This window comes from Mustela nivalis, assembly GCF_964662115.1.
Source record: "Mustela nivalis genome assembly, chromosome: 6".
Classification (NCBI taxonomy): Eukaryota; Metazoa; Chordata; class Mammalia; order Carnivora; family Mustelidae; genus Mustela; species Mustela nivalis.
Genome location: NC_139025.1, coordinates 82,871,613 through 82,893,739, shown reverse-complemented (window position 1 = coordinate 82,893,739; position 22,127 = coordinate 82,871,613). Strand labels below are relative to the sequence as shown.

Below are 22,127 nucleotides of genomic sequence, written 5' to 3'. Positions count from 1 at the left end.
CCCAGACGCCACAGTAGCTCTGTTTGTCTACAGGGTGATGACTATGAAAAGGAAACAATCAGGAAAAGGAAGAAAGCAGCCCTAGTGCCAAGCCATCTGAGGAGAGGGCCTTTGGCATCATTCCCTTCAGAGCTGCCTGGAATCTGGTGCTTTCCTGAGCCTGACATAGAACCAGTGGCAGGGTCCCCTCGGTGCCATCAGGGTCCAGAGCCCTTGTGAAGCAGACATACTCCTATGGACTTTGGGTCAGTTTCACTGCAAGGAAGGGCAGGTTTGTCAAGTCAACCACTCTGATGGCTGGTGGGCAGGACTGAAAGTTGCTGATTTCTAAGGTCATTTTTTGTCCCAAGTCATACGGTAGTGTAGGAAGACAAGGCAGAGCAGGCAGAAGCAGGCCAGATTCCCGCTAGTGTCCCTTTGGAGAGACATCAATCAGCACATTTATGCTTGCTGTAAAATCTACAGCAAGAAATAAAGTGCACAATCTGGGCCCTCCAGAAACTCAGGTTAGAGCTGGAGGAAGGAAATAGACACATTTTTACATAAGGAAGATGAGGCCAACCTGCACTAGCAGGCATTATGTTGACTGCAGATTTCCACACCAGCAGACCTGTGGCATGAAGAAGGTGTTTGGGAAATATCTGTGTGGCAGGGGCTCTGGACCCCAGAGGCAGCTGAGCACCACTGCCTCTTCCAGGGAGCTTCCTCATCCCCATTCTGGAAGGTGGGTGGGGGGTCTTGTGGGCTTCATTCATTCCAGGCGTTGGCCCAAGCCTCCAGGGCCCTCAAAGTGGCCAAAATTTCCTGGGTGGTCCCCTGTCACCTACTAGGTTTCTGGATGACTGTACCCATTGCTCTGACATCAAAAACCCTCCTGTCAGTGCTTCTGGCTGTCCTAGCACATCCCTCATCTCTGCTTTGAATGAACCATGAAAGGTCCATGTGTATTCCAACCTTTACCACAAGGGGCCGCTATTTCCCTAACAATGATGGGAGGAGCCGGCCTGCTCAAGAAAGGCCACACCAGCCCTGGGACAGGTATGAGTCGCCGCTAGGATTCTACCTCTGAAAGGTGTCTCCATTCTCCTGGGAGAGTGGGAGCCAATGCAATATTAAGTTGAAGCTTAATATTAACATTAAAAATATCTCCCCCCGCGCTTGGGAATTAACCTGCCCCAGGAAGGTGTTCAAGCAAACATTCAATTAAATTTTTAAAAATTGTAACATACTAATATGATGGCATGTTTTATTTTACAGCAGTGCATTGTATATAGCCTTTTTCTCCATAGTTTATCAGTTTGGAGTATATGTGCTCCAGCATACCACACAAAGTGCTTACACAATATTTGTTTAAAAAAGAAAAAAAAATGAGGGCACCTTGGGTGGCTCAGTTGGTTGGGTAACTGATTTTGGCTCAGGTCATGATCCTGGAGTCCTGGGATCAAATCCCACATCGGGCTCCTTGCTCAGTGGGGAGCCTGCTTCTCCCTCTCCCACTGCCTATCATTCCCCTGTTGTGCACACTCTCTCTCTCTCTCTGTCAAATAAATAAAATGTTAAAAAAAATTTTTAATAGTTTTTATTTTTTTAAAGATTTATTTATTTTCGAGAGGGTGCACGTGTGAGGGGGGGAGGGGTAGAAGGGGAGAGGGAGAGAAACAGACTCCCTGCTGCAGGTGGAGCCCAACCTGGGGCTTGATCTCATGACCCTGAGGTCATGACCTGAGCTCAAATCAAGAGTGGAACACTTTACCTACTGAGCCACCCAGGCTCTATTGTGGTGGTGGTGGTGGTGGTGTTTTAAATCAATCTTTGTAGAAAATCCTATATATATGGATGAAATACATTAATACTATTTAATGGAATTTGGAATATTCTGGGCAAACTAAGAATCTTCTGTGTAGGGCTGTGGGTTGAGTGAGGCAGTACTGAAGACATAGCCCCTGAACTGCATGCTCTCAGGGTGCCCCCAGCATATAACAACCAGGCCAGCCCTGTGCAGTATCCACTGACCCAGAAGCCACCTGTCACGCTGCCACAGACTGAAGGTAGAGGCTTGCCCATTTTCACATGCCTCCTCTCATCTGTTTTCTCTTCTGTGTTTTTCTTTTCCTTTTCCCTAGCCCATGCTTCTTCCCTCTCTCTCTCCATTTATCTTAGTGAAGCAGATCCCTTTCAGAGGCCAATCCTGCTCTGCTTTCCTTGTACTATAATGACAGTGTTGCCCTCAAGCCTCAGCCTGCACTACAGGGCTTGGGCTCGTGCTGTCAGTGGAATACTGAAAACAACACATCCCAGAGTCAGGAGGACCAGGTATGTGGGAGTGGAGGCTGCAACACAGGATTTGTGTGTCCAGGCTTTGTGTCTTTGTGTCAGGACACTGTGTCCTGAGCCTAAATAAGAATCACGTACCTGAGTTCTGTCTTGTGAATCTCGGCAATCTTCCTTTCCAGCTTCTCTGAATGTTTTGGGAAAAACTGGAACTTGGAGCTGTAGCCTTCAGGGTGTTTCCCTGGGTCATAATCCCCAATCTCCGCTAGCAAAAGTAAAGCAGAGTAAAAACAGTTGTGAAGATAGGTAAAAAATCATCACTGGTAAACAATGAGAAATTAACACACAGAGCAAAAGGCAAAGCACACACCAAATTTTAAAGAACAATGGGTCTTGAGCAAAGAAGTGGGGCAGACAGAGGAGAGGGCAGGCCCCTCAGAGGCAGGCCTGCCTTTGTTTGCCCAGGTGTGCACTGGGGGTTGCTGTCAAGCCTAAGCTAGAGACACTAGAGCCAAGCCTGTGTTCTGTGGTCACCACAAGTAAATACCCCAATAAAAGAACAAAAGGCTGTATCATGGTCTGTATCCATTCAGCCTGGAGAAAAGGGCCTGGGATCATTGCTCTTTGCGGCAGCATGGGAAACAGCTTGATTAGGAAGATAGCCAGGGGCCCGAGCCGGATTTGAAGTCTAAGCATCAGTTTTGAGGATTTTAGCAGGGACAGACTGCTCAACGAGACATGACCCAAACTCAGAGCTCAACTCTCAGCTGAAATCGAATCTAATCAAGTGAATACATTTGAGTAAATATTCTTTCAGAGCTGACCAGTGTCAGGCCCCTTGGAGAGAACCTCAGAGTGGAAAGACTGGTTCAAACTGGCCATTGAGTTCTGGAGCACCAGGTTTCCTAGTTTTCTGCAAGGGGCAGGGCTTTCTCCACCCATTTAGAAAGATAGAGTTCATCCCTAAAGCTGCTGGGATCTCAGATCCGTGAGCTCTGCGGAGGGGAGGGTGCTAGGCCCATGGTGCTGCTCCCTACAAAGCCAGTCAGAACCCACCCCTTGCACATGCCTATGTTAGGAGAAAGTATGGTAAAAAGTGCCAGCTGCTTTGTGGTTATTTTTGCTCTTTAGTGAGAACCACAACCAGGGCCCATGAGATACGTCAAGTGAGGAGTAAATATTAAGAGGAAAATGTGTCCTCCTCTCACAGCTGAATATTGTACTTGTGCACAAATCTACTCATTGTGCCTTCCAAATCACTTGGGAATTTCTATCATTCAGCAAGAGACTAAAAGCTTGCCTGGGCCTATAGTCCAGAGTGACCTTGGACCACGGAGTCATTTATGATTTTATTTAGAAAGCTCCAAGTGGAAAACATCAGTGTTAGACATCAACTGTTTTTTCAAAGGGAAAAAAAAAAAAAGGAAAAATTCAATGTGGTCGTTAGGGTAAATCCGGTGGAAAGACTGGAGTTTAAAATCTCACTTAGGACCAACTTCTTTAAAAATGAAGGAGGCCTCTTTGGATAGCTTAGAGTTGGCAGGGACCTTCTAGACTTGCTGTTTAGGTGCTTTTTAAAAACAGGAGTCTCAGAAGTCAAAGTTACAATAATGTGTGGACCTTTACATTCTTAATGCAGCTATGATAGTTCTCTTAACAGAAGAGCTGTAGTTTCTTATTGGCAAGCATTTTTCAGGTTCTCTTCGCAAAGCAGCTTCCTGGCATTCACAGATTGCCAATTAAAGGTTCAGAATCATTGACAGAAACTGTTTTTAGTGCTGTGGTCCCGAACAATCTAGTGACCGTTTCAGGCCTAAAGACTAAGAGGAGTCTTGGAAGTGGCACTTAGGAGAGCCTGCACTTCTCAGAAGAAGAAGGCATCAAATACATGAAGTGTGCACACATTTCCAGCTGTTTTGCAGAACAAAACAAAACAAAACACCAGTTGGCATCAGCTGATACAGATTCAACTCTGCCTTACTAGGAAGCTAGGAAATGTGTCTGTTATTTGTAAACATTCCAACTTGATCACTCTGAATGGAAAGGTCTCCGAAAGGGACACCAGTATTCCAAGACAGTTCATACCTTCGAGATATGCATGAAAGGCTACGAAAAAATGTATCCAGATGACTCTCCAGAGTCTCAGTAACTGTACCAACCAAGGGTGGAGGAAACCCCAGACAGAGTCCCAGTGGTCCAAAGGTGCTGGCAGAAAGACCCGAGGCACAAGTATAGGGTTGATTGGTTGGAGCTTTCTGGACCTAGGGAGTCCAGGCAAAACCCTCCCACTCACACTCTGCTTCAGGTTAGATACTGTTTATATCCAAGAAGTAGTCATCTGTGGAAACTGAAATAATCAGTACTTAGCATGAAAAGCAAATTCATCTTGTCAAAAGTCATTACCTTGAAGGATGTAAGCTGCTAACAAGGCAGCGTCTGATGTTTTACAGAGGAGGCGGCCATGGTAGAGATCCCTTTTGATCTGTAGGAAGACTAAGTACCTGGAGAGAAAACAGAGGCTGAACTAGAAAGGATTTCTCTGATGGCTTTAAAGACATAAGGATGGAATATGAGCCTATCAAAATTCTCATCAGGGCGCTTTTTTACTACATTAAAATAAACTTAAAATGTACCACAGAACAAATGTATTTTCCATTTTCCTGAAGACTTTTAAGTACTTTGCCCCAAACTGATTTGGGGTTCAATTCAAAACAACCTGTCGGTTTCCTTCACTAGCTCAAGACAGAATTGGTGCTTTCTGGCAAAAGCACTGTGCCCCACCCCAGTGCTGGGTTTTGGAAGGAGCCAGCCCTGGCCCCTTCAGTGCTAAAAAAGAAACCTGTGTCAGCAGAGAGGGGCCAACTGGTCCTCTCTCTTTCGTGGATTCCGGCTGATGTTTCTTCCTAAGAAGCAGAACAGCGGGTGAAGGAACCAGTCCAAGGCGGAGTTCCGCCTCAGCCTGCCAAGACACCCTGCCCAAGTGTGGCACGGCCTTCAGTTATTGGCAGAGCTCAACCGGACCTCTCAGAATCTAAATAAGGTTAGAAAGGGGCACCCGTGAAGGAAGCAAAGAAACTTGCGGCTAGGGTTTCTTCCAACAGAGAAAGCTCTCACCTGAGATGGAAACAGGACAACAAGAGTAACAGCTAATAGTAGCCAATACGTATCGAGCACTTCTGATTTGCCAGTTCAGGGGTTATGCACTTTACGTGCACTATCTCATCTCATTCTCACCTAAGACTTTGAAAAAGGTACTGTCATCCCCCCATTCTTAAAATATTTAATTCCAGTATAACATACAGTGTTTGTTGTATTATCCCCCCCCCCCCCCCTTTTAAGATAAGGGCGCTGAGGGTTAAGTGATTTTTCTCACTGCACACAACTGGGAAGTGGCAGAGCCAGGGTTTGAGTTCGGGACTCTGAGACTCCCTTTTGTTGGCTCTTAGTCACTATGCTATATGGCCCTCCTTGCATTGTAACTTCTTCCAAGTTCCACAAGGAATTGGGTGGACCCTGTCACAGTGGAATGGAATTGTTGCCTCTATTTTAAAATGTCTTTACAAGGAGTAGGTCTCTGATGTCAAAACATTACAGGTGTCCTGAGAAGAGCAACCACCAAGGGTATTAAACGCTTAAGTGTGTCACCTACTACAGTGATGCCTTGTCCTGGGGCATCTGTGGTGATTTAGAAATGTGCCCACAGATTCTCTGATACTCCTCATTTCTGGAAGTAGAACTTAATTCTCTCCCTTTGTACGTGGGTTGGACTTAGTGACGCTTCTAACAAACAGAATGAAACAGAACCAATAGTGTCTAACATCTGAGACTAGGTCATAAAGAAGTGAATCCTCCAGTCAGACCTTCAGATGACTGCAAGCCCATGGAAGACCCTGAGCCAGAGCCACCCAGCTACGCCTCTCCTGAATTCCTTACCTACAGAAATGGAGCGATAATAAATGCTTATCATTTTAAACCAAGTTTTGTGGCATTCTGTTAGCCACAAAACTAACAGATAACCACAGAATCCCTGTGGGAGTAATGGAAATATAAAATTCCCCTTAAACTCAAACAGTCTAAACCAAAAAGAAGTTGGGCCCCCCCTGGACAACTAGAGGTTTTCACTGCTTCTGTTTTCAGGCTAAACAATAATACAGAGGATTCTGTGCCCATTTGATCCCGTGAAAATGCTCAAAAGAAAGAGGACCACTGACCATGTAACTTCTGGGGTGGGGAGAGGTACCAACAGGTAACTACTGATTCAAGTAATTAACAAATGCAGGAGCACTTAAACCTTCTCTCCTAAGGCTCTGATACTCAAATTGTGGCCCACAAATCAGGGGGGTCAGCATCATCTGGGAGCTTGTTGGAAATGGAGAATATTAGGCCCATCCTGGACCTACTGAATCATTTTAACAATATCCCCAGGTGACTTTAATATCTAAAGTTTGAGAAGCACTGTCCTAAGAATATTCAAAAGCATCCATCTAACCACATCAGGAGGGACTGCTCTCCCCAAACCAATGGGAAGGTGAGTAATCTCATCTGAAAGTTGTTAAGAACTCCACTCCTCACTACCAACCACCACCACCACCAGCAGCAACCCTGCTCTGCCCCAGTGTTTGCTATGAAAAACTGAAAGAAAAAGACATCATGTAGAGTGAATAATTAAGACGGGTCTCCGGGTCTTCACTCTGCTTCCCACGGTAAGAATGCCACACCTCCCTGTGGGAGAGAGGGAAGGAGGGGGAGAGAGGGAGGAGGGAGTGCTTCTTTGCTCCTACCTTCCACAGGCTTTGGCAGGATGTGGAAGCAAACTTTTATCCCTTACTCACCTGATCATTCCCTGGGCCTGAGTTCATATATCACTCCTGTACCTCTCTGTCTGTGTCCCCAATTCAGGGACAGCACATATTGGACTAAAGGAGATATTGAAAAGGGACAACGAGGCTCTGGGCTGTGACTCTCAATGTGGCAGTGAGGAGAATGCCCCCTGGGGGGAGCATGTCAGAATCTCTGTGTGTCTCCTGGGTTTGAAAAAGCCCTGCTGGACCTTCGGGTCTGCTCCCTTCCCACCTGAAAGGGACAAACTCCTCCTGACACCGAGAACCATTGTCTTTATGAGGCATCTTTATTTTTTTTTTAAAGATTTTTATTTATTTATTTGACAGAGAGAGGTTATAAGTAGGCAGAGAGGCAGGCAGAGAGAGAGAGGAGGAAGCAGGCTCCCCGCCGAGCAGAGAGCCCGATGCGGGACTTGATCCCAGGACCCTGAGATCATGACCTGAGCCGAAGGCAGCGGCTTAACCCACTGAGCCACCCAGGCGCCCCAGGCATCTTTATTTTTTTTAAGATTTTATTTATTTGACAGAAAGAGAGCAAAAGTAGGTGGAGCAAGCAGGTAGAGGAAGAGGAAGCACGCTCTCTGCTGAGGAGCCCGACTCAACTTGGGGCTCGATCCCAGGACCCCGGGATCATGACCTGAGCTAAGGCAAATGCAAACGCTAGACAGACTGCACCATGGCACCCCATGAGGCATCTTTATTGATGGGTGCGTGGTCGGTGCCTCAGTGAGCTGGGAAGTATACAGGTTTCCACTACTGAGTGGGGATTCTTCAGACTGACGGAGGTAGGAGAGCTACCGGGTGTGGGCTGGGGGGTCAAGGTAAGACCACGGGAAGACTGCCGGGCAATGGTACAGCAACTGCTGGGAAAGAGGGGACAAGTCAATGTCCTAAAAAACAAAGCACAGCTTTTGAAGTCAAGAAGAAGGGAGCTCATGAAAGAATCGGCCGTCAGCTTCAGGGGACAGAGCTGTACTAGGTCCCCCTCCCTTTTCTGCCACAGTGACGTTCATCAAGCTTCATGTTTTGTTCACTGAAAGAGGTAACCAATGTGTCGCTGTTGTTGGACATGAGAATGTATTCCACATGATTCGTAGCATCCCTAGACCTATTCTCAAGAGAACGTGACATAGTCTTCCCTGCCACACATGGGTCTAAGGAAGACTATCCCGTTGCCTAGACACTGCCACTGGGGCCACTTTGTTATTGGGGAAGAGATCTGCCTGCCAGGGCTACCCAGCCCAGACAGCTCTAGGTGAGCAAGCTAGATGGGTTACCCCACCTCAGAACCTGCGAATAGGAGTGAAAGAGCCTAATTCTCTCCTATGTCAGGCAACAAAAGACCGGACATGTAGAGTAACTTGTCTGAGGTGATAAACAGTGACCAGAATCAAGGAAGGCCTCCCGACTCAGGGCCTAATGCTTTTTCTACCTCCATGATAATTCGGCTAGTTATTAGAGAGAGAGGGGTCCTAAATCAAGTGAAGAGAACTCTGTCACTGGAGAGAAATTCTCATTGGAACCAAAGAAGTAATTAGCCTTAGACCAGATTTGAGAGAACAGCTTATTCCTTAGGACACTTCTTTGAGTAAATTTTGCCAATCTCTTCCTGGCCTCATCTCCATTTTTGTTTTAAGGCCAATGTTGTCCTAAATTAATGGAAGTATGAAATGGGACTATCTGAAGGCAGAGTAAGTGAAAATCTAAAAAGACAGCCAAGGAAAACCTGTCTTTCTGTGACATGGACGTCTCTCCAAGGTGTTGGCTGTGTACTGTGCTTTCTGATATCACAGGGTGGAGATGAATCCACAGATGGTTCCAGAATTAAAGGTTCTGACCTCTGCAAAGAACTGGTATCTCTTGAAGAGTTTCTCCAAAGAGTTCTTACTTCGGTCCTGGACTTTCCTTCATCAGATTCTTTGTCCCTGGCTTCCTCTATAATCTTATAGTCATCTCCTTGCAGTCAGAGATGTTTTTCAAATTTACTTTTAATATTCTAGAGACCCTGTACATCTTATGCCTAGCTCCCCTACTCACCCTCCCTCCCACGCATCATCCATCCATCCATCCATCCATCCACTTCTGAGCACTTACACAAGCCAGGCACTGCCACAGGTGCTGGGAATACAGAAGGGAACAAAACAGAACCCCCACTCTTACGGAGCTTACATTCCAGCAGAGAGAGACAGACAATAACAAAACAAAGTAATAATGATTTACTGAATGCCTGTTGTCAGCCACACACTGTACTGTAGTTGGTTTGTTGTAACTAGGCTCCATGCCCAATGTGAGCTCAAACTCAAGACTCTGAGATCAAGAGTCGCACACCCTACTGAGTGAGCCAGCCAGGGTCCCCCACACCATGCTGTTTAACATGCACCCTCTCCCGCAGTCCTCACCATGACTCTGGAGGTGACACTGGTTTTTTCCCCCTGCTTCATAGATGAGGACACTGACTCATTGGAGAGACTGTCCCTTGCCTTGTCTCACCAGTTAGTTAAAGAACCCGGAATCTGAACCCAGCTCTTTTCAACAGGTTAGTCTGGGGCCGGCACGCTACGGCTTGCCACCAGAGTTTCCAGGGAAATAAAACAAATATTACTGGAATGCAGCCATACTCACCCATTTAGGAGTCTCTGGCTGCGTTCGCACTGCAAGGGCAGGACTGAGGAGTTGGGCCAGAGACCATATGGTGCACAAAGTCTAAAATACTGACTCTCTGGCCTTTTATAGAAAATGCTGACCAGGCCATCTTAGCCTAGGGTAGGCTCAACTGATGTTCATCGAAGGAACTTATGACCCATAAACTCCATTCGTTCTTGCATTTTACCCGGTCATTCTATTCATATTTGTTGTGAGCAGCCCCACTCAAACATGTGTCGGGCAGTTTGTTTCCTTAGAAGGTGGGGGCCCATTTGCACTCAGTTTCCTTCTACTATTTGATCTTTCCAAGAGTTCACACACCTGCGGTCCCTGTTAACCGCCAAATCTGGAGCCTAATCCCCGTTTTCTCTGCCTTGTCTCTAGTTCAGACAAGGAAATCTATTTATTACTTTAAAAAATGACAAAAGAGATTAATCAGGATTTGGCAACTAAATTTATCATCTGGAGAGAGTCCAAGAGATAAATGGAAGCACAGTGCTTTATGCCTTATTTCATCCCCTCCTCTCAGTCTGGCTTTATGGAAATAGCCGAGACGGCATGGAAATTTAGGACCGATATTGCTAGGAAAAAACACACTGACAGCTAAATTAGTTTGGCAGGAAGGTGGCATGAAGGGTTCCAAGCCAGGAATGAATTATGGGTGTTGAGTGAGGCTGGGGCAGGTACCCGCTCTCTCAAGATCAGCAGGGAAATGAACGAGCAGAAAGACTCAGCTAATTCCAAGGCCTCCACAGAACGGCCAGATCAGGCCAAGGCACCCTGCACTTCACAGCCCCAGCAATGCTTGGAAAATGCATCTGGGGAAGGAGGGCCGATGAGGTGGACAGCGAGGGGAGAATTGTCGAGGACGAGGATGCTCAGCACAGATGTATGCAGAAGGGGGAGGCGCTCATACCCTTGCTGGTGCCTTTGAAGCTTGCTGACCTGGAGAGAGGCCTGGCCGTGGTCCTGGTGCTGCGCCACCAGGACTTGGATGACTGATTGCCTGGGATAGCTTTTTCTCTGAGCCCTCAAAAGTTAGCTGCTTAAGTGGTAGGACTCTAGCTGGTGGGGGAAAAGGACAGAGAAGGAGCGGGAAGTCTCAGAAGAGGAGCGCCTTCCCACCTCAACAAAGGAGAGAGGCCAGAGCTAACTGTACCCGTGCCCTGTGCAGAGCCCTTGGGGGTCCAAGGACCATGGACTCCATCTGGCAGCCTCTGCTGGGCACAAGGCTTGCCCAGGGCCATGGGGGTGTGTATCACAAAGTCCAAGACCCTCAGGTAATGGTCAGTTCTCCCGACAATTCTGTGCAGGAGCTGTTACTCTCATTTTATCAATAAGGGATCTGAAGGTCAGACAAGTTACATATCTTAGGTCCAAGGCCACAGAGATGAGAGATGACAGAAATAGGATCCGAGCTTCCGGGTCTCTGCTGCCTCTGGATAGGAGAGTCTATTAGTGTCATGGAGGAACACCTGATTTAGAAAATTCTATTGTTAAGAGCTCCCCCTAAGGGCCAAGATAACCACATATTTTTGCCCTTTAATCGAATCAGAAAGCCGAGTGCCCACAGGGCTCTCACCCGCCGCTCACTGAGCTGTTAGAATCATCCCTGTCACCCTCGCTGCTGGTTGAGTGAGGTGGAGACCGGGCGATCCCGAGGTGTGGGATTGGGAGGCAAGGTGCTAGGTTCGTCCAAACATGTGGACAGCAGTGTGGCCTTCTGGGTCTGCCTTGGCATCATCTTCTCTCGGGGTACAGGGAAGCAGGTAGGAGGGAGAGGGACAGGCTCAGAGTGAGGCTCGGACTCTGAAGGTCCCGAGCAGGGTGGGCTCGTGCTCCTAAAACCGTACAGTTGCTCCTGTAATTGGATGAGCAAAGTGGGAGCCCCATCCACTTCCGTGCAGGTGAGCAGAACCTGCCATTTCCATGCCCAGTAAGGAGCATGAACACACCGCGCTGACCTCAGAGCTTCAGAGGTGTTGCCAGTGCGCTGTCCCTAGCATCCCGTCATCCTTCTGATGGTACCACCAATTCTCCCCAGACTCCCACTGGGGCCCATGTGAAGAAGCCTCCTTTCCTCCCTGTCCCACTTCTTCGCTTTCTTTGCACTACTTAGCCCTGTTCCTTGCCCTCTTCTCTCCCCATTTCCTCGTTTTCCTTCTCTGAGAAACTGTACATAAAGCTAGTGGCACACTCTTCGGAAGAGGAAGCGAATGTAAATCTGTATTCCTTCTTCCCTCCTCTTTCCTCTTTTTGGAATTCTCCCAAGCAGCTAAGGATCTGGAAGGAAACAGCAAAGACTTAGAGGACAGAGTCTCTAACTGGCCATGGCCTCAGTCTCCCAGGTTTTAGGGGGAGCAGGGAGCCGGCAGAGCTCTCTCTTCCTCGGCTCTAGGCTTCCCTGGCCTTGCTCTTGCTCTGGGGCCCTGCCCTCTCCAAGGTAACACCGCCATTCTGCAGATATCAAAATTAGGTATTTCTAATATAAAAATTAGGGGTCCCTGGTACAGAGCAAGATGTCTGAGGCAAGACTTTGAGAGTGAATTTGTCTCAGATATACAAAACCCTGGGGAAGCTTGGAAGCGCCTACTCTCTGACCCTCTTTTGGATGACATGACCCGGAAGCTCTTTCTCATCCTCAGGTGGTGCTGGATGAAACAGGATTCATTCCACGCAGCTGTCTGCCCGCCACAGAACACGGCCCCCACAAGGAAGAGTCCATCACGGACCGGATCCCTTAGCACACTGGAGTTTATCCACGTGGATTTACAATCTTCAGTATTTGCCGGCTTCTTCTGTAGTGTCCTGCTTTAGCATTTCCCAAGTACATGAGGCCACTGGAGTCTATTTCAAGCACCTGCCGCCCCCACAAAAAAGCAACCCACCCTCTCCAAAAACATCCACGGGGGCCACATCCTTGGTAAGAGAAAAAAATACTTTTGATTAGTTAATGACTCCAGGTCCCTTTTGTAGGTGACCAGTTTAAATGAAGTATTCACACTCGAAGGAAAGCTCACTCTGTTCCAGTTCTATTGAGTGGGTGATCAAAGAAGGCATGTGGAAACGAAACGTAGAAGTAAGGTTCTATTTAGGAAGATTCCTTCCTTCTAAGAGTGAGAAGTTTCCAAAATAGAGGCTCTGAGAGGCTCCAGTCCCTCTTTCCCATCCTCTCCAACAGGTCTCTGTGGCTGCGGGAAGTTCAGCCTTACCTGGTTATCTCCTCCTTCAGAGCAGCAGGATCCGCAGGGTAAAACTTCACGCGGAAACACATGGTGAACGGAGGCTGGGCTGCGGAGACAGAGGCGTGCCCGTCTCAGGAAAGACCCTTCCCAGAGTATCACTGGGCTTCCCTCCCCACTGGGATGCACGGGCTCCTGAACCATCATGAGAAAATCCTCATAGGTTTAGGGCCAGCTTACATGGGAAATGGTGAACAATTACCAAGACTTACTGAACTCGGGAGGTTTCATCCCCCAACCCCCTGCCCCCACCCAGGGGTAGGCTTCCCACCTTTTCAGGAGGAAGACTTACATCTCAATTGCTTCACCACAGACTTTGTAAACTCCAACCAATGCTGCAACAGAGAACACAGGACGAGAAAACCCGAATGAGAAGCAGCGTCCAATATACCTTGTTGTACCCACTTGAGAGAACTGGACAGATGGTAGCCCAGGGTGAAAGCCTCCCCAAAGCTTATGATACGTAGGCTTGGAGAATAGAGAGTGATAGGGTTTTTGGAAGTAAGCCCCCTATGGAACCAGCTGTGAAGGGGGAAGAGTTTCAGCTTTACATGTCATTTCTGGGCTTGCCTGGCAATGCTGCCTTCCAAAGCAGGGTGCCAGAGTTCTGAGCCACATTCCCGGCACACCAGCAGGCACAAGCGAATGCACGTATGTGTGATGGGGACAAAGCCCCGCCTGTCTTGAGCAGGGAGATGCCAACGTTAGTAGGTTGTGTGTGTTCATGTTATGTGCCAGCTTTCTGAGGGGGGCAGGGCTTTTGGGGGGGGCAGGGGTGGGCAGGGGGGATAGAGGCTATTGGTCGGGGCTCTAGAAAGTGTCAACAGGTGGAAGTTCATCAGTGGTGAGAAGGCAGGAATGCCTGGTGCACACTCTTGTCTTTGTTTGAACAGCATATTGCCAACCCCTGTGTTAGGGCATACATACTCAGATTCCTTGGCATCGGGGATGTTTAAAGTCTCAGTCTCATAAGATAACTAACCACAACTAATGTGTAGGAAAGTATCGTTTTCCCCCCTGGATTTTTGTAGGGGCAGGGCATAGTAGCAATACCTTTTTTCCCATGGTACTTCACGTTTGCAGGAAGGAAGCAACGAGATCATTCTGTAACTGTTTCCCAGTTCTACATGAATGCTTTATAAAATCCATTATTGGTGTTTGTTGCTTTTATGCTAATCAGGAAATGTGAGAGTTTGCAGAGAGCTACAACTGCTGTTACTTGGGATTGGATTATGTGGAAGTAGACTGAAACCATTAGCCATAAGCTCTGGGAAGGCAGAAAACTGACAGCCACTGGCACCTTGAACAGTGTTTGAGACACGGCTGCCAAACGGACAAAGGAAGCCGGTCCGTGCTGGGCCCACATCTCCCTCTTTTCTGGCTACTTCCATTTAGTGTAACATCTTGGCTGAATCCTCCCTCTGGCAGGAAAGCAGCCAGGGTGGTGCAGACAGCATCCTGGCCTCCTGCGATTCCCAGCTCTCACCTTCTGGGCTGGGCTGCGGGTCACACAGCTAATGGACCCACTAAGAGCCAGTTCTTCCGTCATCTGCACATGGATAATCTGGGCTGACATTCTGCTCTCTTGCTTCCTCTGATCTGAGTTCCCACGAGGCTGGCAACTCATTATAGCCACTCAATGTGGTTAAGAGGTTCTTCTCACATTACATGGCCCACTGTGGCTTGGCTTCACAGGGAAGCAAAGGCAAGAGATGAAATTGCACGGAAACAAGTGGGGTTCGAGGCTGAGCCTGTGAAGGTGGAGGAGGTCTGTCTGATCGGAGCACACTGGAATTGCGTGCGGCGAGGAGAACGCAGCGAGTGTCTGGGTCTCAGTAAACAGAACGCCCCCAGGCACATGACTGATAGGTTAAAATCAATAAACCGTGGAAGACCGAAACTACAAGGAAAGACAGTGAGAAGCGCTCTCAGCAGAAGGCAGGTGTTGCTGAACAACAAAACGTCTAGTCCCCTTGGCCAGGGCAGAGGAAGACTTAAGTCTGCCCCGCAGTGAGAGCTCAAGAAGGGAGAGGCTGGAGGAGATACGAGAGGGGTGTGAGGGGAGGGGACAGCTGTCACAGCTTGTCCAGGAGATTTTAAGGATCTGACAGAGAAATCGAGAGAAATCAGGGATCCCAAAAGGAAAGTGATGGCCACAGTTACCTTTTACGGTGGTCTGGCTGAATCTGGGTCTCACAATCACTAGCAGACTGATAACACGAGACTGGGGATGAAGGGTCAGGAGAAAAGGAAAGAAAGAGGGGAGTTTCCATCTGTATTTGGGCCACTGGGCCAATGGGGCACGATCTGGAGGCTCTGGAGGCTGGAAAGGGTGCCTCCAGTTTGAAAGGAGAGGCTGAGAGCAGGGTGGGGCCTTGGGCCTGAGCCAGCAACAGGGGAGAGGAGAGAGAGGGCCGCTCCTCCAGGAAGGACTGGGCGAGTTCCCAGACCCCATGGGGCACCTGTGCAGAGCAGGCAGTAAGGGGGCGGATGTGAGCTTGGGTTCTGGTGCCTCAGGGGAACCTAAGGGAGCGGGGAGCTCATCCACTCCATCTCTACCACGAGTAGATAGATCTAGGGTGACAATTTCCCCACAATTCTGAAGCACCTTTCCAAGCCCCTCCACTTTCCTTAAACCCTCAGTACAGTGACACAGCTTCAGAAACTATGAGGTATGAATTCAGCTGGAACCTTAGGACCCACACAGAGTCTGGCATGAGATAGCTCTGAGTCGGAGACTGGCAGACCATATGCCTTGGGCAAGTGACTACTTAATCTGAGATTTTATTTCCTCATCCAGAGAATGGCTATTTGACTTGCTATTTGACTCATCTCATTTGTGTAAGGATTAAGGAACAGATGTGAAGCTTTTAGCTTCGTGCCTGATACAACTCAGGGCTCAACATACATGGGCTAAAAGACGTCACAAACCTGAAAAACTAGGTTTGTGCTCAGTGCACCGTTCAGCACATGGTAGCCACTCTGTACATGTTTCTTTCTCCTTTTCCCCATTTCCTTCTAGTTTTCTATCTCCTCCTGCTTTTGATCTTGATCCCCTCCATGTACTCTCTTACTCTTCTCAAGCACATTTTGACCTAACTAGAAAATAATGATATGTTTTGTCCCTTTTTCTTCATAAGCCACTCTCTTTAGGAGATGGAGAGAACTTGGGGTAACCAGCCTGCCTTCTTAAGAAACAGCTCAGACCAAAAAAATAAACAATAAGAAACTCTCTTGTAAAAAGCGTAAATGGACACCTGTACCATGTGAGGACATGTGGCTTCTTGGTGTCATGGCTCTTTTGGGGTCTTATACTCCGTTCCAGAGCTGAGGAAAGTGCATATGTCAAGACCATGGAGACTTTATCGGGCAAAGGGCAGTTCTGGCTCTGGAAAGAGAGATGGACGACATCTGGAGAGCCACAGCAGGGAGGAAACAGGTCAGGGGAGAGGAAGCTGAGGGGGAGGCTGGGGCCTGGGGGTGAAGGACCTGTTCTCATCTCTGTCTGGAAAGAGCCCCGTGCCTGTAGAGCAGAACAAGAACCACAGCATTGGCAGGGTGCTCAGAGGCCTATGTCAGTTGGGCTCTATCTCTGTGCTGCCCAAACTGGGGAAAGGTGAGGCCCTTCGTAACCAGAACTGTGTGTTTCAGCTCATTTATTAGAAAGCAGATGCGAGAAGCTCAGCCTGTGACCTGTGCTCAAAGACAAGAATGCCAGCCCCGCCACTCAGCTGCCAGCTGGCCAGCTTTGGGCAGATCACATCAGCCCTCCAGGCTGCCATCTCAGCATCTGTGAAACGACAGGCCACACTAGCTGAGCTCTGCCAAGGTGGCTTCCTGATCTCATTACATGATCTGAAGAGGTGACACCCAACTGCAGGACCCCGGTGGCCCCTGATACCTGAGGCTAAACTTAAGAGTGTGCATGGCAGTTCAAGGCCTCAGGCTACTGACCAACCGTCTTCTCCATGTGTGCTTTGAATATTGACTTACCCGCTGCTTATCTGGGTCCACAAAGCGGATCCCAAAGTAGTCTTTCTCGAGAAGGTTCAGGTGGTGGCAAAGAAGGTCAAACAGGTACTGGCCTTTGGCATCTCTCTGCAAAGCAAGCAAGCTTCATTGAGAAAACGATAGGGCTTCTTCAGTGTAACTCTGTTTTGGTTGCCATTAAAAATCATTCAGGGGCGCCTGGCTGGCTCAGTCGGTAGAACATGAGTCTCTTGATCTCAGGGTCATGAGTTCAAGCCCCACACTAGGACTAGAGATTACTTAAAAAAATCTTAAGTTGGATGAGGGTATGAAGAGGGCACATGTCTATAACCGCATCCTCCATACTGTAATGCATTAGACAGTCTCGAGTTCCGAGGCTTTTTGCACCTAGAAGGAGCCCAAGAATGCTTCATTCCACAAAGATGTCACAGAAGTCAGAGGAGAGTCAGGTAGCCCAGTTCCAATCTCAAATGCATGAAGCTTTCCAGAACTCACAGGAGCGGGGCACGTCAGTGTGGGACACACCGAGGCCAGCAGGCCCTGCCTCTAACGTAGATCCTGAATCCACCCACTTGTCTCCGTCCCCATTACCAACCCCAAGGTCAAGACACCACCATCTCTCAACACCCTCTGTCCCCACAGCAAACAACGTGACCACAATTTAGACATGGGGCATTTTATTGCTGAATATGTAACACAGGCATACGGATGTATTCGAACGTACGAAAGGATACACTACAAAGAGTAGTCTCCCTTCCACCCTGGTCACCCTGTGCCTCAGTTCCCCTTCCCAGAAGCAACCCATGACCAGCTCCTTGTGGATCCCTAATGTGGGACTGTATACAGGAGCAAGCCTATTTACAGATAAATCACTTTTTAAAATACAGTGGCAACATAGTTTATGCTGTATTCTATTTCTTGGTTTTTTTTCCTCCCTAGCATCCCTTGCAAATCCTTCCCTGGCAGTACATACAGACAGGCCGCATGGTTTTTAAAAGCTGCAGACAATAGGATGAACCCACACTACTTACCCAGCTCCGTATTCAGGGAACGCCTTTCTAATCTGCTATTACAAACAAGGTGGCCGTGAGCACACAGTGATCTTTAATTAGGTCACCGCTCTTGCGTAAGACTCTCAATGGCTTCCCATGGCTTTCAGAATAAAACCTAAATTCCAACCATGGCCGCCAAGGCTCTACACACCCTAGCTCATGCCTCCCACGAACTCCTCCCAAATCGTTATCCTCACGACTCCCTCGCCATGGCATCTCTCCCTCATGCCTCAAAGCTTTTGGCTCCTGAGGTCTGTGTACGCCTTCTGCCTGAACCACCCCTCCTCCAGCTCTTTGGGGGGGCGGGGCACGCCTTCTCTAGAGGTCTCAGCTCAAATGTCCTCTCTGCAGAGGTCTTTCCCCTACAGAAGGGCCCCTCCCAATTATGATCCGTTTATCCTGTTTATTCCCTTCCTGGGACTTACAACGGTCTGTAGTTATCTTGTTGATTTGTTTACTTGGGTTTTTTTCCTGCCGGCTCCCTTTCTAGACTGTGATTTTCATGAAGGCAGGAGCCCTTCCGCAGCACTTAGCACGGGTCCTGGCCTACCGCAGCTGGGTCCTCAACAATTAGTCACTGAATAAGCAAACGACTGAAGGGATAGAAGGTGGAGGGTTGGCTAAAAGTTTTCATAAATTAGGAAATTAGGCCATTTCTAAACCTTTATCGTCTCCTTCAGAGACCAGCATCGGTATTTGGGATGAGCTGGGAGGAGGGTGGCTTGTGGAAAGCCGTCCGAGTTATCTGGAGCTCTGTAAGACAGCAGTCTCTGGGCCTGTCCCCTGTGGTCTCTGCAGCTCAGTGGAGATGATCACCTCTGGGGGGACTGTGTCTCATTTGCATCCAAAAGCAAGGCTGACTTCTAAAATCCAAGGTATCTCACCCTCATGAAGCCCTAGGGGCCTGGTGCTGCTCCAAGAATGGGCAGACCTTTCTGACCTCCACAAAAGGCTTTACACCTCACCACTTCCCTGTCGGCTGGCTCACCCTATACTTTCCAAGGAGAACTAGGGCAGGACAGCTGATCTCTCAGCAAATATCTTAAGAAGCTTATCCTTGCAGGATTGGAAGGATGAGTGAGTAGGCAGCTCAAGTAAGGGAAGCAGCGCCATGAGGGCACCTGCCTTCCTCTCTTGCTGGCCCCACGCTCCCTCTCAGCACGACCCCAAGGCAGCTGCCCCATCCTTATACCCTTTGATCTCCCACCAGAAAAAGCTACTCTCGGGGGCAGACTTGTTACAAACCATGCAGGGACTTCTGGGCAGGTTTTGCAAAAGACTCCATCAACAACTGTCTCTTTGGGCAGGGACTGCCAACTATTTCCTCACTGATACCCCAGAGTGTGGGAAGAGCTTAAACTCTTCTATAAGGTTCTTCCGGGAGCAGAGGAAATATGTTTAACTCTATCCCATGCAGCATGTCCTGTATTATTATCTCCCCCTCAGCTACTGGACTGGAATATTAAGAACCAGTTGCATATTGTGAATATTTTTCTCTAAAAATGTTGCCTTGTATTGAGGGGGCTACTTCATGGTGATCAGTAGGGTGAGTTTTCATGGCTGACGTAGTTCACGTCCGTCCCTACAACAACTGTATTAGCAGGAGCCTGGGGTAGCCATGGGGAATATGTGCTTGTGGGAGAGAAATCACAAGAACTTTTAATGAGAATCATGTCTTCCATAAAAATATTTTTATGAATAAAAATATGAATATATTCTCATTTCCAGGAGCTGGCAGCTCGGATACACTCATAGGGACCTGAGCTGGCAAGAACTTTATATTCGATAGATCCAAACTCAGAGTTCTCCCACTTCACAGGAAGAAAAAGCAAACATGGCTTTTCTCATCAGATTGTTATGAGAAAAAAAAAAATTCCATTATACTCCCCTTATATCAATAGAAAAGGATCTTTTTCTTGCTACTTTTCAGCATCTGGTGGAACTGATGCTCCCCACCATGAAGTCATAGTTCCCTCAGGTCCATCTACTGGTGGTAGAGGCATGGTTTTGAGCTCCAAGGCTCTTAAGAGACTAATGAAGAGAAGCATCTTTATTTGCTGTTTCTCTGGCTGGGTGGGAGGTGAGGGGAATGAGGAGAGAGGCAGAAAGAGAGTCCCTCCTTATGACAGAAGTCCATCAAGTTTAAATTCCAAGCAGAAACACAAAGGCAGAATCAACTCAGGGCACTGCCGCGGCACCCTTCACAGAGGGTTGCAACCCACTCTTGCCAGGGGCTGGTGGAGAGGCCTGAGGCAGCCTTAGGGCCCGGGGTGGGGTGGGGAGGGGGTGTATCAGTCAGCCGAACCATCACAGCAGCCTCCCTACAAGAAGCCATTGGCAGGGACAAGTTCAGGAATTTTAAACTTCCTGTCCTCGTACTTTCAGAAGCCAGCCGGCAGTGTCCAAGGATTCTCTATCCATGGTCTCCCTGCACTACGTCTAGGGCTTTCTGGAATATTCTGTGGCAGCCGAATCTTGTCTTTCAGTGGGATGCAAAGTCCAGGGAGTACTTGTCTTCTTTTCCCATTGCCTATAGTTGCTCTGACGCCACACGTTAAACCCTGTGTTGTGTGCTAAGTGTTGTGCCACTGATTCCTCTGGAGAGACGGGCACTTGGGTTGACAGGTGACTACTGTTTCGTCACCAGGTCAGGGTTCCAAGCCTGAGGATGCTTATCTTCAGGACGAGTGAGCTGTGGCAGAGCACCCGAATCCAGTGAACCCTCTGAGGTTATTTTCTTGCCAAAGATATCCCTGGGTCGAAATAACTTACTAAGCATCCACTTAAAAAATAAACTTATATTTTGTGAACCACAATAGGACCTATTGGAAAATATTACCTAGTAGTATTTGAAAATAATAGTGCATCTACATGCAACGCATTTACTCTCTCTGTATGGTGTGTAGGGTGATGGACGGACTCCTTAGACTCACTCTGCAACTCTGAGGTTGGGAGAATTCATATTCTCACTCCTCCCTGGAGCTCCAGGCTCTGGTTCTCTATTGTTTAGGGAAGAGACTGAGGCAGTAAGCAGGCATAAACAATAAACAATACTTTAGTGACCTAAACTATTCAAGGTTAATTGCATTTTCTGCCTCATAATCAGTAACACTGGCCAGGAGAGCAGCTTTATTTTAGCCCATCGTGGGGTCAGTCCCAGGGACTCTGGCACCGCCCATCCTGATCAGAGCAGCTAATGTGTAGAAAGGTCCCCACTCATTAGGTCTCGCCTCATTTAATTAGCTTGCCCGTGAGGTAGGCAGATTTTAAGTGAAAACTACGTGAGTCTTGAAGAGGCCAAGAGCGATCACAACTTTCCTGGTCCTTGGGCTACGTGCTGTTAAAGAGGAAACGGCCATAGTTTCATGGGCCCTTAGAGAAGGCGGACGTGAGAGGGAGGGTAGTAGGCAGTGGGCACCTGCAGTCCAAGAGCACAAGAGCCCGGGGGGTGTCAGGATGCCGCGGCAAGGAGGGGGTGCCTAGAGGAGAGGGCAAGGGCTAGACAAATCTCCTCAGGGACCTGGCAGGGAAGGATATGGCCGCAGGGGTGGGATGTCATCCCAGCCTCTGTTCTGGCTCAGCTTTATATTTAAATGTCTTACAGGCCAGAGAAAGCCTGCCTTCTTTGTCAGTGTCCTCTGAACGCATGTGTTCGCCCATGGCTGCCAGGTTCAGGAGCAGAGGAGGGGGAATGCACTTGAACATCCCAGAGAAACGGCCATGGAGCTCCTCTTCTCGGGGCCATGGCATGAATAAGCTGAGCCAGGAAGTGTGAATCAATGTCCAGGCAGCGGTACATCCAGCCCAGCTTTCTCAGGCAGAAGGAGAAGGGGCCTGTGTGCCAATAGCGGTGGGGATGGGGGGGGGTCAGATTTCTTAACCTCAGCACCTTCCACACTCATTTACATTTTTCTTTGAAGGGACGGAACTCTTGCTGAGCTCCTGGCTCAGGAGTCCACTTTTCTTGCTTAGTCGTAAACCCACAAAAGCTGTCCAGGAACTGCTGAGGCTGCAGCTAGAAGAGCCGCCAAGCTCCCTCTGGGAGAAGATGGAGTAGCTCATTCCTGGGAGCAAAGCAGCCATACCGT

At 48.4% G+C, this 22,127-nt stretch overlaps 1 protein-coding gene across 6 annotated transcripts in view; it reads right to left on the bottom strand.

The window, feature by feature from the left end:
• FRMD5 (FERM domain containing 5) overlaps window positions 1-22,127 on the bottom strand; it is a 310,983-nt gene that overhangs the window by 28,159 nt on the left and 260,697 nt on the right. For all 6 annotated transcript variants that reach the window (XM_082735296.1, XM_082735297.1, XM_082735299.1 and 3 more), the window contains exons 2-6: window positions 16,991-17,095; window positions 13,290-13,332; window positions 12,968-13,046; window positions 4,675-4,772; window positions 2,413-2,536 (exon numbers count right to left, since the gene is read on the bottom strand). In XM_082735296.1, coding sequence (XP_082591422.1) covers window positions 2,413-2,536; window positions 4,675-4,772; window positions 12,968-13,046; window positions 13,290-13,332; window positions 16,991-17,095 — 449 coding nt within the window. The remainder of the gene's footprint in view (window positions 1-2,412; window positions 2,537-4,674; window positions 4,773-12,967; window positions 13,047-13,289; window positions 13,333-16,990; window positions 17,096-22,127) is intronic.